This window comes from Rana temporaria, chromosome 9 (genome assembly GCF_905171775.1).
Source record: "Rana temporaria chromosome 9, aRanTem1.1, whole genome shotgun sequence".
Taxonomy (NCBI): domain Eukaryota; kingdom Metazoa; phylum Chordata; class Amphibia; order Anura; family Ranidae; genus Rana; species Rana temporaria.
Window position 1 is genome coordinate 89,559,784 of NC_053497.1, and position 15,689 is coordinate 89,575,472.

At 43.1% G+C, this 15,689-nt stretch overlaps 1 protein-coding gene across 1 annotated transcript; it reads right to left on the reverse strand.

The window, feature by feature from the left end:
* Positions 1-1,021: 1,021 nt before the first annotated feature.
* Positions 1,022-9,521, reverse strand: NXT2 (nuclear transport factor 2 like export factor 2). Its single transcript, XM_040323895.1, has 4 exons — positions 9,408-9,521; positions 8,173-8,259; positions 5,970-6,114; positions 1,022-1,799 (listed from the first exon to the last, which is right to left on the reverse strand). The coding sequence occupies exons 1-4, from the start codon at positions 9,420-9,422 to the stop codon at positions 1,621-1,623; spliced, it is 426 nt and encodes a 141-aa protein (XP_040179829.1). The 5' UTR covers positions 9,423-9,521; the 3' UTR covers positions 1,022-1,620.
* Between the last annotated feature and the right edge of the window lie 6,168 nt (positions 9,522-15,689).

The following is a 15,689-nucleotide window of genomic DNA, read 5'->3' on the forward strand; positions in this document are numbered from 1 at the left end:
TTCCCTTCCCGATCTTCAAAACAGCATGTCACCATCTTTCTAACAAGTGCAGAGAGTTCTCACAGCTGGGAAAATAAAAATGGCAGCCTGCCAAGTTTTATCACAACACAAATAAGTAGAAACAAAGTATCTTTTATCAAAAGGAAAGAACTCTGTGTGTAAATGAAGGAAGATTAACCATTTAAAGACCAAACCTTTTCTGACATTTGTTGCTTACAAGTAAAAATCATTATTTTTTGTTAGAAAATTACTTGGAACACCCAAACATGATACAATGAAACCTCGGATTACGAGCATAATCCGTTCCAGGGGAATGCTCGTAATCCAAAGTACTCGCATATCAAAAGCGAGTTTCCACATTGAAGTCAATGGAAACGAAAAAAAAAATTTTCCGCATTGACTTCAATGCCATGCAATACCACATGCGGCCATAGGTGGGGGCGCTGGAGAGCTTCGGAAACTGCCGGAAAGGCATGAGGACAGCTCGGCTGACCTCGGGAACAGAGTATTTCCGCGTCTTTCCAAGCATTCCCGAACGGCGCCGCTCGGCTACCACGCACCCCCCACCTCAGGCAAAACACGGTACTGCACACCACTTTGGCCTGAACAGAGACCCTATAGAATAAAATGGTGGTTGTTGCAATATTTTATGTCACACTGTATTTGCGTAGCAATATTTAAAATGCAATTAAAAAAAAAAAAAATTATATATATATATATATATATATATATATATACACACACACATACATATACACACACACTTTAATGAATAAAAAAAAAAAAAAGTAAGGTTAGCCCAATTTTTTGGTATAATGTGAAAGATGATGTTACAACACGAGAATTGTGATCTTTATTCTAAGCAAAAAAAATTGCGATTCTCATTTTTAGCCAGAATCGTGCAACACTACAGCCAATAATGTATCAGAACGGTTTGGAGAGAAAATCTTTCCAAAACACACAGAGTAGGTTCACCCAACTTAAAATTACATAATCTCAAAAAAACAGACGGACAGTCATATGATTTAAAAAAAAATCATTTCTTTATCAGCCTTACGATAGAAAACATATACAACTTAAAAAAAAAAAATGAAAACAAACATACATATATACAGTCAACTGTTATTTATGCCAATTTGGTGTCAATGGAGCCCACATGCTCAGTTCAGGAGCGTGTCAGCATGAGTGGCCCCATAGCAAACAGCTTGCATTGGAAGAACACACAAGAGGAGGAGCTAAGAGTGCTGGCAGGGGGCTCCAGAAGAGGAGTTTCGAGATGCTCTGTGCAAAATCATTGGACAGAGCAGATAAATATAAACCCGTTTGTAATTCTGGAAAAAACAATAGGGTTTACAACCACTTTAAGGTCTGGTCATCTTTGCTTTAGAGTAACTTCTGCTCAGAATAAAATTTGTAAACTGCTACTAGGATTGGCAAGAATTCAAGCATCTTAACAAAAATCTGGGCTATGGCACAGATACATACTTTTATTTTTTATTAAGCTGGAACAGCTTCATGGAATATCCAAAAGGTACATGAAGGCACTGCTTTACAATACTAGTAGTTTTTCATTTTACCAAGTATGGGTTTGTTTTAAATAAAGTTGTTAGCTGGTTGACTTTAACTGGCCCAGTCCTGAAAGCGGAAACAGTCGCTGACAACCTTCCACAGCCTGTTAGATGGTAACGTATGGAGGGTCAATAAAAAGTTCTGATTGAAGCAACGATTTTTATTTCCTTCAAACTTCACACTGCCCTGAGTAACAACCAGCACAGTCTTCTGTCCTTGAGTCCCTTGTTCTTGAAGAAAAAGAAAAAAGAAAAAAAGATTATACTTATGTTAAAGTTTTTGCTTCCAGAAAGACTAGAAAAACTTCTGATGCATAATTCAAGAAATTCTGTAAATATGCATTACCGTATATATATTAAAAAAAAGATACAGATTAGGGGATACATTGACACTTTCACATAAATAGACTTGATTGAAGAATTACTTTTGCATGGTGCAAGTTTTTTAATCAATTATGGCGAAAGAGAAAATTAGGAATATCACATTCCAGGACAATATTATTGAACTAATGTAATATCAGCAAACGAAAAAAATAAGAAACAAACATATGATCTCATGTTTATCAGATGCAGAGAGTACAATTTTGACAGATGATCAGAGAAATTCATAAATAGAGTCGGAGACACTTTAGAGCTCCATCATGGCTTTATGTGAAAATGTTGGTGTGGGCAATACATGAATGTGCCTGCTGGAAACGGGTACATGAATTTGTGGCAAGCAATGTGTGCAGAATATCTATACATTCCAGCCCTCTGTGCTGCGGAGCTCCCTCTCACCGCTGCAGCCGTCACACAGACAGCCCAGGGGCAGAGGAATGTCAAAGCTGGGTGGGTGGTGCCTGATGGGGATTTAGAGACTATTTCCCCATTGGGTCTGCTCCCCTTGTGACAGAGCAGGCAGTGGGCAGAGCCGTAGACAATAGCCTGTTATCAATCATAAGGGGAGAGCAGACCAGAAAGGAAACTAGTGTTCCAGGTTCCCCATCAGGCTCCTCTCACTGACAGCTTTGCGGGTTGAAAGGAGGCTTTTGGCTGTGAAGAGGTGAGGAGAGGGTAGCGGCTTCAAATATGCCATTGCTACACAGTGTACAAAGACAGGCAAATCTACAGTTGGTCTTAACTGCCTCCAGTTTCAATACAGTACACAGTATATATAATATATACACACACACACACACTAGTAATGGCGGCAGTCAGTGTTTTTTTTCATAACTGCGACATTATGGGGGACACATCGGATACTTTTGACACATTTTTGGGACCAGTCATTTTTACAGCGATAAGTGCTGTAAAAATGCACTGATTACTGTGAAAATTACACTGGCAGTGAAGGGGTTCATCACTAGGGGGCGCTGAAGGGGTTAAGCGTGCCTAGGGATGTGATCTAACTGTAAGGGGGATGGGCTGTGTGTGACACGATTACAGAAAGCCGTGTACACTGTCCTGTCACTAGGAAGACTGGGAAAATGCTTGTTTACATAAGAATTTCCCCCTTCTTCCTCCCAGTGACACGATCGCAGGTATGCCCGCGGACATAGAGACCCGCGGTCGGAGCCACGGAGCTTGCGGCGGGTGCGCACGTCCACAATGCCAGTTCTTAAAGGGGACGTGTATATATATATATATCCTTTTGCCTGCCCATGCCATTCTGCCAACGTATATCTGCGTGCGGCAATCGGCATGTGGTTAAGAACTACAGTACCTGCATCCAACGCACATTTGGGTAATGCTATTGAAATTGGAGGCAAGGCTTTTTGCATAGGACCTTATAAAAGGCCATACCACCGGTAAAGTAGCACAAATTCTTTATCGAATTCTCCTGTTTATATTATAGCTGTAGAAATATAATTTAATGTAAAGAAACACTCTTCACAAAGTTGACTTATCAAATTATTGTTAAGACTCATGCAGTTTATAAATAGTGAATATGAGTTGTGGGGGTATTGCTTCTAGATCTCCTAAGCTGGCTTTAAAACTATAATGTGCATTTCATGCATTATTGCATGGAAGGCATAGGTGTACTGTGGTGTGTTCCCAATATTCTGAATGGCTCTCTAAAGAACAAAAACAAGTATGAATGTGACACGGTGCGCTTTGTTACCAACATTTGTGCATTGAGGCCATTAAAGATACATTCAAAGAGTAAATCGGCTGCCTTAACACAGCCTGTGCATACCAATGTAACCCCTGTGTAGACGAGAAAAGGCAATGAGTTGCTTCATCAGCATCAAATGAGGAAATTTCTACAAACATACTGTAGTACAGGGCTTGACAAGTTTGCTTTGAGCCTAGAAGCCAGCTAAAAAACTTATGAGCCAGTTTTTTTTTAACCACTTGCCTACTGGTTACTTTCACCTCCGTCCTGCCCAGGCCAGTTTTCAGCGCGGTCACACTTTAAATGACAATTACAGTCATGCAACACTGTACCCATATGAAATTTTTATATATTTTTTTGCACACAAATAGTTTTCTTTTGGTGGTATTTAATCATCAATGTGGGGTTTCTTTTTTGCTAAAAAATAAAATAAGTAATTTTTCTTATGCACCGACGAGAGGGCATTGATGACACTGCACTGATGGGTACTGCACTGTTTAGAGGTCGACCAATATTTTTTTTCTCTGGCCGATGCCGATATATGATGCTGATTTTTTGGGCGGGTGGCACTGGCAGACACCACCGATTGGCACTGGTTGGCATTGGCAGGTGGCACAGCAGATAGTGTAACTGTGAAACTGTCTGAATGCTCTCTGTAGCACAGTGGTGTGTGAAACTGTACGGAGACAGAGGTGGGCGGGACCCGGCAGCTATCCAGCCAATGATTGGACTGTTTAAGAAAGGGGCGGGGACACATATACCCAGATCCCATTGGCAGGTGTTGGATAGCTGGGTCCTGCCCACCCCCAACATTCAATCTCAATTTTGACAGCTCCTCACTCTCTTCCTACAGTTTCACACACCGTGGCGCTGCTCTGCCCACAGTGTGGAGAAGGGAGAAGGATTCTCCACACTCTGCTGGCTGAGGGTTGGTCAGTGTTATATCAGCACGCTACAGCCACTGGCGAAAATTCTGCTCGCCATGGCGACCTGGCACCTGGGGTTTGTCGAGCCCTGCTGTAGTAGATGCTAAATGGGTTTGGCAGGCAGCGATTACACTTTCTAAATGGCCCCAAGCTCTGTAATGGCAAACGTGTAAGGCTCCATTGGCCTTAGCATGTGCCTCCATTGGCCTTATCATGCATCAAGCTGACCACATCAGGCCATGCTTTCCACTGATCTACACTGCCTCCTTGCAAACAAAGAGAAAGCATTTGCAGTACAGGCATAATGCCTCTTAATTAACATAGGCTTGTCTTATAGTAGGGGTCTCCAAACTTTCTAAACAAAGGGCCAGTTTACTGTCCTCCAGACTGTGCCCAGTGGAAGTAAACAATGCCCGACCTTTAGTATTAGGGGGAGAAATAGTTGGTGTCATTCGAAGGAACTATGCCCCATTGTTGGTGTCAGTGACAGGAATAATGCTTCAAGGGCCAGGTAAAAGGTAAGCAAATGGCCGCATCAGGCCCCAGGGCCACAGTTTGGAGACCACAGTCTTATAAGATAATTTCACCTTTAGGAAAATACATTACATGTTCCAGCCATTTTCTAGGGTGGACCGTGTAACATGTTTCCCACTGCTGCTGCTTCTCCCCGATTCATCACCTCTAGTGACAGCGAGTGAGGGATCTTCTCCCCGAACTTGCTGTCACAATTTAAAAGAAAACATGTATGCATGGGGTTCCACCCACCCGGCTGCGTCATTCATTCACAGAGTTCTGTGAATGGGAAAACTAGAACTAGCATTTGCGACGAACGGATTGTAGTTTTTCATCAACTATTACAGTGCTGGTGAGCGCTGTGGTAGTTCATTGATGGTTCTTGCCTGCCTGTAGAAGCAGACAGTTACACTGACAGTCTGCATGAGCCATGCATTGCACTGATCAGCAGATCGCGGGTGCAATTCTTTACAGCCCCTAATAAAAATATATTTTTTATAAATGCACATTTACCTGCAAAAATATTATTATAAATTTTTTTTTTTTAAATGGCGAACTTATCCCTTAAGGTTAAAATTGCACTTGTTTGTCCCCCTTTCCTGAAATAATTCATTAGATATAGATTAGATAGCTATATTCCTCTAAATGAAGAATACTGCTATCCATTTTGCATTTAATGTGTCAGCTGCAAAGGCCCCTCAGAAAACATATTATAGTTTACATTTTTAATGTCTTTTTTTTTTTAAGGGAAACACACACACACACACACACACACACACACTTGGCTAATAGACATAAAATTAAAAATATTTTAATGTTCACATGACTCAAGTAGCCCATACAGGAACCCATCTCACCCTTTCTTACCATGAACAGGCTGACAGTCAAACATGTTGACTTGAAATTCACTGGATGGCAACATGTCAAAGAACTCAACCAGAGCCTCTTGTCCAGATATTGGGGTTCCATTCCAGACTAATGTAGCAGTGTCCATATACAACTTGGTCAATTGCTGCAAAATAGTGATCAGTTATAAAAAATTGATTTATTTGAATATAAAAATAGATGCATTCCATTTATTATTGTATACTTCTATCAGTAAAATTACAGATAAAAAATTAAAGTACCCTAAATTATTTTATACATGTGGATTACCATTGTCTGTCATTTTGTGCATCCTTGCATATATCTAAATGATATTGACTAGCACTCATAACCTCAACATGCTCAGGTCCTGGATTCAATTATCACCAGGACCTCACAAAAGGACCATTCAAAAAACTAGAACCATTCAGGTTCTTAAAACTGATCTCTGTTTACCGTCAAATAGTTTGTTTAAATCAAAGGCACAAAGCACAGCCGGTCAGAACGAACATTTCATGTACAGTAAAATGTGGTCTTTAACCACTTAAGGACCGCCTCCTGCACATTTACGTCGACAGAATGGCACAGCTGGGCACATGCACGTACAGGTACGTGCTGTGCTATTGTCCAGCCGTGGGTCCGAAGCTCCGTGACCGGGAGACCCGATGGAGTCCCGCAATCGGTCCCTGGAGCTGAAGAACGGGGAGAGCCGTGTGTAAACACGGCTTCCCCGTTCTTCACTGTGGCGGCGTCATCGATCGTGTGATCCCTTTTATAGGGATACATAATCGATGATGTCACACCTACAGCCACACCCCCCTACAGTTGTAAACACACGAGGTCACACATAACCCCATCAGCACCCCCTGTGGTTAACTCCCAAACTGCAATTGTCATTTTCACAATAAACAATGCATTTTTTGCTGTGAAAATGACAATGGTCCCAAAAATGTGCGTTCCTATTCGAGACTAAGTGATTGACGTATGACAAAAGCTTGCCCCCCGGTGCGTCACCAGTTTCCGAAAAAAGGCGAACGTCGGTGCGCAGGCGCCGTATAGCGCCGACTCGCAGTTCGGCTTCTTTTGGAAACTGGTGACGCGCATTATGCGCCGGGGGCAAGCGTTTGTCATACGTCAATCCCTTAGTCTCGAATAGGAACGCCCACTCCCGCGGGATTCACTACCCGGAAGCCAGGGGAAGAAATACCTATACTACGGTATGTAAACCGAAAAAAAAAACAAAAAAAAAACAGCATACTGTATATGTCGGCAGTATGGTGGATTGAATGGTATATACTTGTTTTAGGGTGAACCCCCGCTTTAAATGGGCATGAAGTGTAAACAAGCCCTAAATGGGGCAAAGCTCCTGTATTGATAAATTAGATCTAGACCCAATCACTAAAATCTCCCATAATGTTATGTCAATTCAAAAACAAATTCACTCACATGTACATCTTTCTTTAAGGCTGGGTTCACACTGTCGCTGCATGCAGCGCACAGCAGGGGTGCGTTGCTTGCTGGTTCACTGGTTCAGATCCGATTTTGGGCTGAAATGCACCAAAAAAGCATGTGTTTTCCAGCACACCGCACCGGATCCACTGTGGAGATATGTGAACCGGCTCCATAGAGAGCCAGTCACATTCTCCTGCTATGAGAATTGAATGCGGGGAAACGCGCATTGAATTCGCATAGGTGTGAACCCGGCCTAAAGCAATATCTGGTGATACTGTGATGAATGCCCCCTATTCAGGTACCCCCTTGTTATGGGTTGACAACGGTCTCCGAATTGTGCTCCTGTATTGTCACCCTGTCACACGTGCCCCAGATTGAGACATCAAGCAACCACGGCAACAAACATTGCACAGGCACGGTAGACAGGTGTCATTAGGAAGCTGGTCCAGAGGCCAGAGCAATGCTGTGCAGCTGATGCTGGAGCAAGTGTGACAACAAATTATCTCTCTCTCTGTACTTCAAGCAGTACAGTCTCCAGCATTCAACAAGAATTCTGCTCATAGAGTGAGCAATGAGTTAGTATTTTGGTTTTACCCCATTTTACTTCACTGTAGCTAAAGTAGGGGTATTAAGATCATAATACCCCTATTTTAGCTACAGTGCAGTAAAATAGAGTAAAACCAAAATAAAGGTTCATTGGTTTGATTAAAATATATAAACTGTCAAACGAAAAAAAAAAAAAAAAAGAACTTACTCTTCTCCTTTTATCAAAAGTTTCATAATAAAGATTAACAAATCCTTCTGCTGCTCTGGTTGCCAAATCCACATCAGTCTTGAAATCCTGAAAATGAGAAAAATGGTGTCAGTTATTTTCTTCAGTAAATGTATACAGAAGTGAAAACTTGAATACTCAAAAACAAATCCACAAGAAAGAGAAATTTATTTAAAGGAGTCACAAAAACAGACATTGTAGAGATTTCTTGGCACTGTGCAAGTTTTCCACTTTCTTAATAAACTAGCACTGACATAAGAAATCATAGATGAAAGAGGAAACAAAACGGCATCAACTGAGCATGCCTGGTAAGAAGTTACATGTAGAAAAACATGGCAACCCCACATAGAAAACAACAGTGGTTGTCCAAGAAAAGTCCAACATGATGACCCCCCGCCCCCTTCCATAGCCAAAGAATGACCTGCTGATTGGAGTTTGTTATACCTACAAAGACTGTTGCGAAGATTTGCATCTTATTGTTGGAACCCTTAGAGATAAGCTCTATAGGAAACGTTCAAACAGCGTCTATGCAGGGTGGATAAAATAAATCAAAGTTTTTGATTTCAGTTAAATTTAAAATCCATCTAAAGATATATTTTTTTTTTATAAGATACATTAATACATTTGTTTATTCAGCATGATAAATTAGTCTTCCAATGGGGGGTGGGAGTAGGTTTAGCCCTTGTTCACATTGACTGCGGCTTGGAAATCACACAATTTCAAAGCTGCATGTCAGCGCAATTTCAGGTGCGTCTTGGAAGACATCTGTGCGGCTTCATGCAGAGACGTCTATGCAAGTCGCACCCGAAATCGCCAAACGTAGTGCAGGGACTATATTTTAAACTGATACGGCACCGCAAAGTCAGCGTTGTACCCGTTTGAACATTGTGATTGCCAGCAATAGGGAGCAACCTGTTAAATCGCATGACAAGTCACTCCAATGTAAACGGGGGCTTAGCGTTAGTTAGGTTTTCCTTTACTTCCACTTTCTGCTGACAATATACAGAATATTTCCCCCAAACATCCCCCCACTCCGTTTCTCACATAGAGGTCCCTACATCAGACCACAGTACAGGATCTGTGTGTCCGGCGGTGTGGGGAATTCATCTCCTCTGCCCGCCTCTACAACGGCCATTGTGAGCACAGCTCTACCACCGACCTCTCATCACATTGTCCACACTCCTACAGGAGCAATCCTTGCAACTCAATATACTCACTGAGGTGGCAGCCATCGCTCCAAACTTTCCACTTTCCACTTCCGGACTCCACCACCAACACGCTCAGCTTTCCTGTCCGACTCCGAAATGATCCTCCCAGAAACAAGTTCCCGTATCTTTGGTTCCGTCCGCCTGCGCTTCTCACTTTGATCACTAGATGGCGCTGCATACATCTTTCTATGGTTTCTCGATACTAGGCAAGCTCTTCAATGCATTGCACACAACACTATACATACACACTTCACAAAACGCTACACACAACACTATACATTACACACTACACACAACACTATATATACACACTTCACAAAACACTACACACAGCACTATACATACACACTTCACAAAACACTACACACAGCACTATACAATATACATACACACTTCACAAAACACTACACACAACACTATACATTATACACACCACACTGCACAAAGCACTATATACAACACACTGCACAAGACACTATACAACACACTGCACAAGACACTATACACACTGCACAAAACACTACACAGTACATTACACACTATACACTGCACAAAGCACTATATACAACACACTGCACAAGGCACTATACACACTACACTGCACAAAGCACTATATACAACACACGGCACAAAACACTAAACAGAATACACAACACACCGCACAAAGCGCTACACACAACACTATACACAAAGCACTACACACAACACACTGCACAAAATATTCTACACAGTACACTGCACAAAACACAATACACTGCACGCAGAACTACACACAACACTATAAACAAAGCACAACACACTATAAACAATACACAACACACTATTCATAGCAAAAAACACTATACATAATACACTGCACAAAATACCACACACAAGACACTGCACAAATAACTGTACACGATACACAACACACAATACAAAACACACTGCACAAAAAACTATAGACTCACCACTGACCACCACTATAAGGAGGCACTAACTCCAGGCCACTGCAATATGCAAGCTCTGTACATAGCATAGTCCTGACCCCTACACTCTGACTTCCTGCAATGTATATGTCCAAAATTTTGTAATACAGTTTGGGGGATGTTTGTTCTGTCCTGGCATTTTAGGGCTTCAAGAAATGCTATAGGCTTTTAAGAAAAAAACAATAATAATAATAATAAAAAGAAAAAAAAACAGTCAGACTTGATGGACTATTTAGTATTTTTTCTGCCTTCACTCTTCTATTTTTTTATTAAATGCCACCACACCCTTGATGAAGTCATGTGATCAGTGACGCAACGCGCCAGGAGATGCCGGGTGCCATCACTTCTGCTCGCGGCCAAGCCCAGATGTTCTATTGTTTGTTAAGCTGAGCATCACTATTTTAAACTGCTTTGTTTAATACATTTTATAATGGATTACTACACCATAGAGACCCTTCTTTGTAGCATGTAAACTGCATATGATGGGAAGTATGGATCTGTAAAAAGATTATCATCACCAGTGGAAGCCGTATTATTTATCTGGCTGGATGTCCCCGGAGAAAGGAGTTCGCTGCCTTGGAGGCTGGAGTCACAGAGGCTTTTGTCTCAGGTGAGAGGCTGGGGCAAACCACTGGAACACTACAGATGATGGAAGCATTTGGATTTACTGGATTCCATTTTTGCACAAGCACTTTATTTATGAACTTTCAGATTAGGCACGTTCATCACATTTATTCACTGCATTGTCAATTTATTATGTGTGAAGAAAACGCTATTTATTAATTTATTGTTTATGTCTAGTTGCACATTAAGTATTAGCATATTTGTTCATTTGACATATTACTGTGTTTGAAGATACATCACATTACACATTGAGTAAGCGCCACATTATTCATTATATTATCAGCACTGTGTGGGGACACAATTTATGTTGGCCGCTGCTTAGTTTATTATTTATTTTAGTTTGCGCATTAGTACTTTCACTTGACCAAAATAAAATACTGTCTAAAAAATTATATAAAAATGTATTTGAGTACAGTAATTGTCAGTCACTGAAAACTCACCGGTAAAGGAAGGGGTCTATACAGACTAGTACTCATGTGGGTAAAGCAACCCTTTCACAAAATGTCTCCAAGAGTGATGATTTCTGGGTCCCGTGGTGCACTCAGCACAGGTGTCACGTACCTGGTGGAGATCAAGCTGTAGAGAGGGCTTCTCTTGCACCTCCTGTCCAACACCCCTGGTAGTGGTGACAGGTAGTGGAGGACACAGAATGGCACGAGGGCCGCTGTAGCAGATGGCTCTGACTGGGTCTTGGCAGAAACCAGGTGACTGGAGGCGCTGGGCCGGAACTGAGAGCAGGAGCCCCGTGTTGCTGGATCAGCAGCTGAAAGCGTAGCCTGGACGTGAGCCAGGGGGTCAAAAACAGCCAGACAGAGCAGGTACCGAGACGTGAGGCAGAGGCAAGGACGGGACACAGGCCAGGTTCGGTACACAGTCGGGCAATGAGGCACATGAACATCAGGCAGAGGCAGAGTCAAGCACAAGCCGGGGTCACAGGTAGACAGGCGGAGATCAACAGGAAGGTTCAGACAAGCCGGGTCAAGATACAGGGTACTGGTACAGATCGGGTTAATGAAAAGACCACTCAGCAAAGTATGCATGTTACTGGCAGGTTTAAATGGGCAGACTGGCGCCAATGCACGCACGTGCACCAAGCGTGCATGTGCGCGTGCGCTGGCTCACGCTCATGCATGCGCCAGTACGTCTTTTCTTCTGCATTTCTTAGACGGTCCACGCCTGCGCACTACAGTGCGCCTGTTACCCGTTTTTTTTTTACAACAGGTCACTATAAGGCAGTATTCACACGAGGCGGACTCCGTCACACTCCGTCGCTACGGAGTCTGCCTCCTCCCGCCAGCTCAGCGGGAGATCAGTCCGCAGATCTCCACTGAGCCGACGGATGACAAGCTCCTCTCTGCTCACTGAGCGGAGAGGGGCTTGTCGGGCACCGCTGTCTCCTATGGAGCGATCTGATGAAAACGGACAGCATGTCCGTTTTCATCAGATCTTACCCGATCCGCATGGACATGGACATCCGCTGATATCCGACGCTTCATAGGGATGCATGGAGCGGCCGTTCAGGTCCGCCGTCAAAACTGACAGGCAGACCCGAACGGTCCTCCGTGTGAATGAGGCCTAAGACAGAATACACATGGAGGATGGTGGGAGAAACCACTGAGCATAGCAAGGGGACCAGGAGAACAGAATTTCCTGATGTGTGAGAATATGAAGAGATTTATGGGAGAATTTTATTTCATAGAGCTGTGTTTGATAGCATGGGCTGTGGGACGGGTAAGTACCTACTATTTTCTTCACAAGTACTGTACATCTTTTGTCGAGAGTTTCAGTTTGCAGATAGAGTCGCTTTAAGATAATAAGCGGAAGGGTAAGTTCACCTTTCCTTTAAAACTATAAAGGTCGACTAGCTAGAAATCTTCTGGCCACCCCTTCAGACCCCTCTGCACATATCGGCCCTGTGCTACTGATGTACTGGTCCATACACTGCAATACACAGCCTCTGAGTGACTATATACTGTATCATAATGCTTGCAATGGTAACGTGAGACCACATGGACCAATGAGAAGCACTTATTTTATCTGGGACACCTTACTGGAAGAAGCCTCATGCCTTGTACACACGATTGGTCCACCGGGAAAACCAAGGGGAAAACCAAGAACCAGCTCGGTAGCTTTTTCCCCCTACACACGGCCAGGTTTCCCGACAGGAAAACTGCCATGAGAGCTTTGGTCGAGAAACCCGGCCGTGTGTATGCTCCACCTCAGGTTTTTCCCATAGGGAAACTGCCAGCTTAAAAACCACCGGGAATCCCGGTGGGAAAAAAAAACATGCTCTCTTTTTTCCTGCCGGGATTCCTGTTGGAAATACTGCGATGGAGCATACACACGGCCGGGATTCCCGGACAAAAGCTCTCATACAGTATAATTTAACTAAAGTTTTCTGTAAAATATGTTTAACTACAAATAGTGGTAATCAACCTTCTTCAGTGGTTGCTTCTGAAATAATGAGGTGTTCTCTGTATCATCTAGCTCTCAAAAGTGTGATGGCAACCTACTAGAAATGCTTCACCCATTAAGGCCCCTTCCTGTTCGCTTTCTAGGCAGACCTGATCAGACCTGATCAGAAGATCCATGCAGCCATTTGGACAGGCGAGTGTAAATGGACTTGTGTGCTCTGGGTCCAATCAGGTCCGCTAAAAGAAAACACAATGGCAAAGGACAGCATCCTTGTCCGTTTTGGTGGACCAAATTGAAGGTAGCATGATTTAAATGGTGACATTTGTTTACACCCGGCAGCCTATAGAGCATACTGGGGTCAGTTTATGCAAAGCAGACACGGATGTGACATCTATACTGCTCTGCTCCGATCTTCAGGGGATCAACTCACAGATCCCCCGCCGATAGGAGCAGAATCTACCTTGTGTGAAAAAGGTCTAAGTGTTTTAGTGATAAACATATCATTAGATAGCTAATGATAATAGATAGGTAATGTGTTGTGTGGAAGCAGTAGTCTCTTTGAAGAGGTCTGTCAAATCTCCTGTGGGTCAAGCCTAAAGCTTTAAATCAGAAAAGCTTACACTCGCTGTTAAGCCTAGTACACATTACTAGTTTTCTTTTGTTCAACCCAGTAGGCTGAACAAAAAAAAACTGACAGCTCAGGTCGGAGCCGATGTACTAACAATCTGATGTTAGTACAGTAATCTCCCCTGCTGTGTTATTGGGTTCTGACAGTTGGACGGCTCCCCGTCAGAACACTCCAACCATTGGCTGAGAGCGCAGATCAGGAGCTGGTTGGCAGACCTTTTTCAGTCATGCCCCTTTGGCCGACTTCTGTTGGACCGGCTGCAGTACACACGGGCCAAATGTCAGCCAGTTTCTATTAAACCAGCCGATGCCACCCGACATTCGGCCCCTTGTGTACGGGGCTTTAAATGAAGAGCTTTCGCTTAGACCCAGCAGGGGGCATTTCGGACCACCACAGAGATTCTACTGCTTCCACACAAAGGGAAAGGGGTCCTTCTCTGCAGCATACCTAGAGGGGGCAGCCTTTTCTACTCAGATTTTGATTGCTTTACAGGACAGCAAACTGTAATGCCTCGTACACATGACCAGTTTTCCCATCGGGAAAACTGCCATGACAGCTTTTGGATGGGAAAACTGTCCGTGTGTATGCTCTTTGTTCAGTTTTCCCGACAGGAAAACTGCCGGGAAAAATTAGAACATGTTCCCTTTTTTCCTGCCACAATTCCTGGCGGTCTTTTTCCCGCCAGTTTTCCTATGGGAAACACTGCGGTGGAGCATACACACGGCCAGGTTTCCCGGCCAAAGCTCTCATGGCAGTTTTCCTGCCAGGAAAACCGGCCGTGTGTAGGAGGAAAAAGCTACCGAGCCGGTTCTCGGCTTTACCCTTGGTTTTCCCGGCGGTAAAAAGTCCACCCGGAAACCTGTACGTGTGTACGAGGCATAAGGCCCCTTTCAGATGGACGGCTGTTTTGCCGCAGTTAAAAGCACTACAAATGTTTTGTGAAATTCAAGGCTCCAGGCACTGCGATTAGCTGCATTTGCACATTGCGATTACATGCGTTTACGTGCGTTTAATTGCGGTCCGCGTTTAGCTGCGGTATTCATTTCCATAGCAACCCTTTTTATTTTTTTTGTTTTTGTTTTTTTTAAAACGCTGCTATCCGCAGTCGACAAAAAAGACTGCGATTACCTGCGGTTATGTGCATATAGCTGCGCTACATCGCACCTGGACGCATTCAATTCTATTTTTTCTATTCGCACCAAACCGCATGTAACGTAATCGCACGCAAACGCTGTGTGTGAATGGGGCCATAGGAAAACATTGTGTGTTTTTAGCTGCGGTAGAAAAATAGAAAATCCGCAGCTAAAAGCACCATTCTATCCGTCCGTCTGAAAGGGGCCTAAAACTTTGCACATCGTTTATATCGATGCTTTTCAAATTTATTTAGCTGACTAAGCTTTATTTGAGTCAAGATATGAAGTTAAGACATTTACACTTTGTAAATTTATGATCTATTTTAATAGATTTTAATATGTTTGACACTAAAAGGAAAGTATTATAGTAAACAGATTTCAGTAGTTGGGCAGTGCTGAAGTAAAGCTATGCAGCTTATCCAACTGCAGGTCATATATAGGTCGTTAGTTAACGCTGATAGGTGCAGATCAGTTTAAAGGATTTAAAGCGTCATTGTAATGTAAGTCCTAATCCATGCCTTTG

Bases quoted from the DNA above. Each gene is read 5' to 3' on its own strand.
- NXT2 (XM_040323895.1), bottom strand. The intron at 6,115-8,172 runs GTAAGTTCTTTT...ACTATTTTGCAG, and splicing joins CTTTTGATAAAAGGAGAAGA to CAATTGACCAAGTTGTATAT. The intron at 1,800-5,969 runs GTAAGAAAGGGT...TTTTTCTTCAAG, and splicing joins TGACTGTCAGCCTGTTCATG to AACAAGGGACTCAAGGACAG.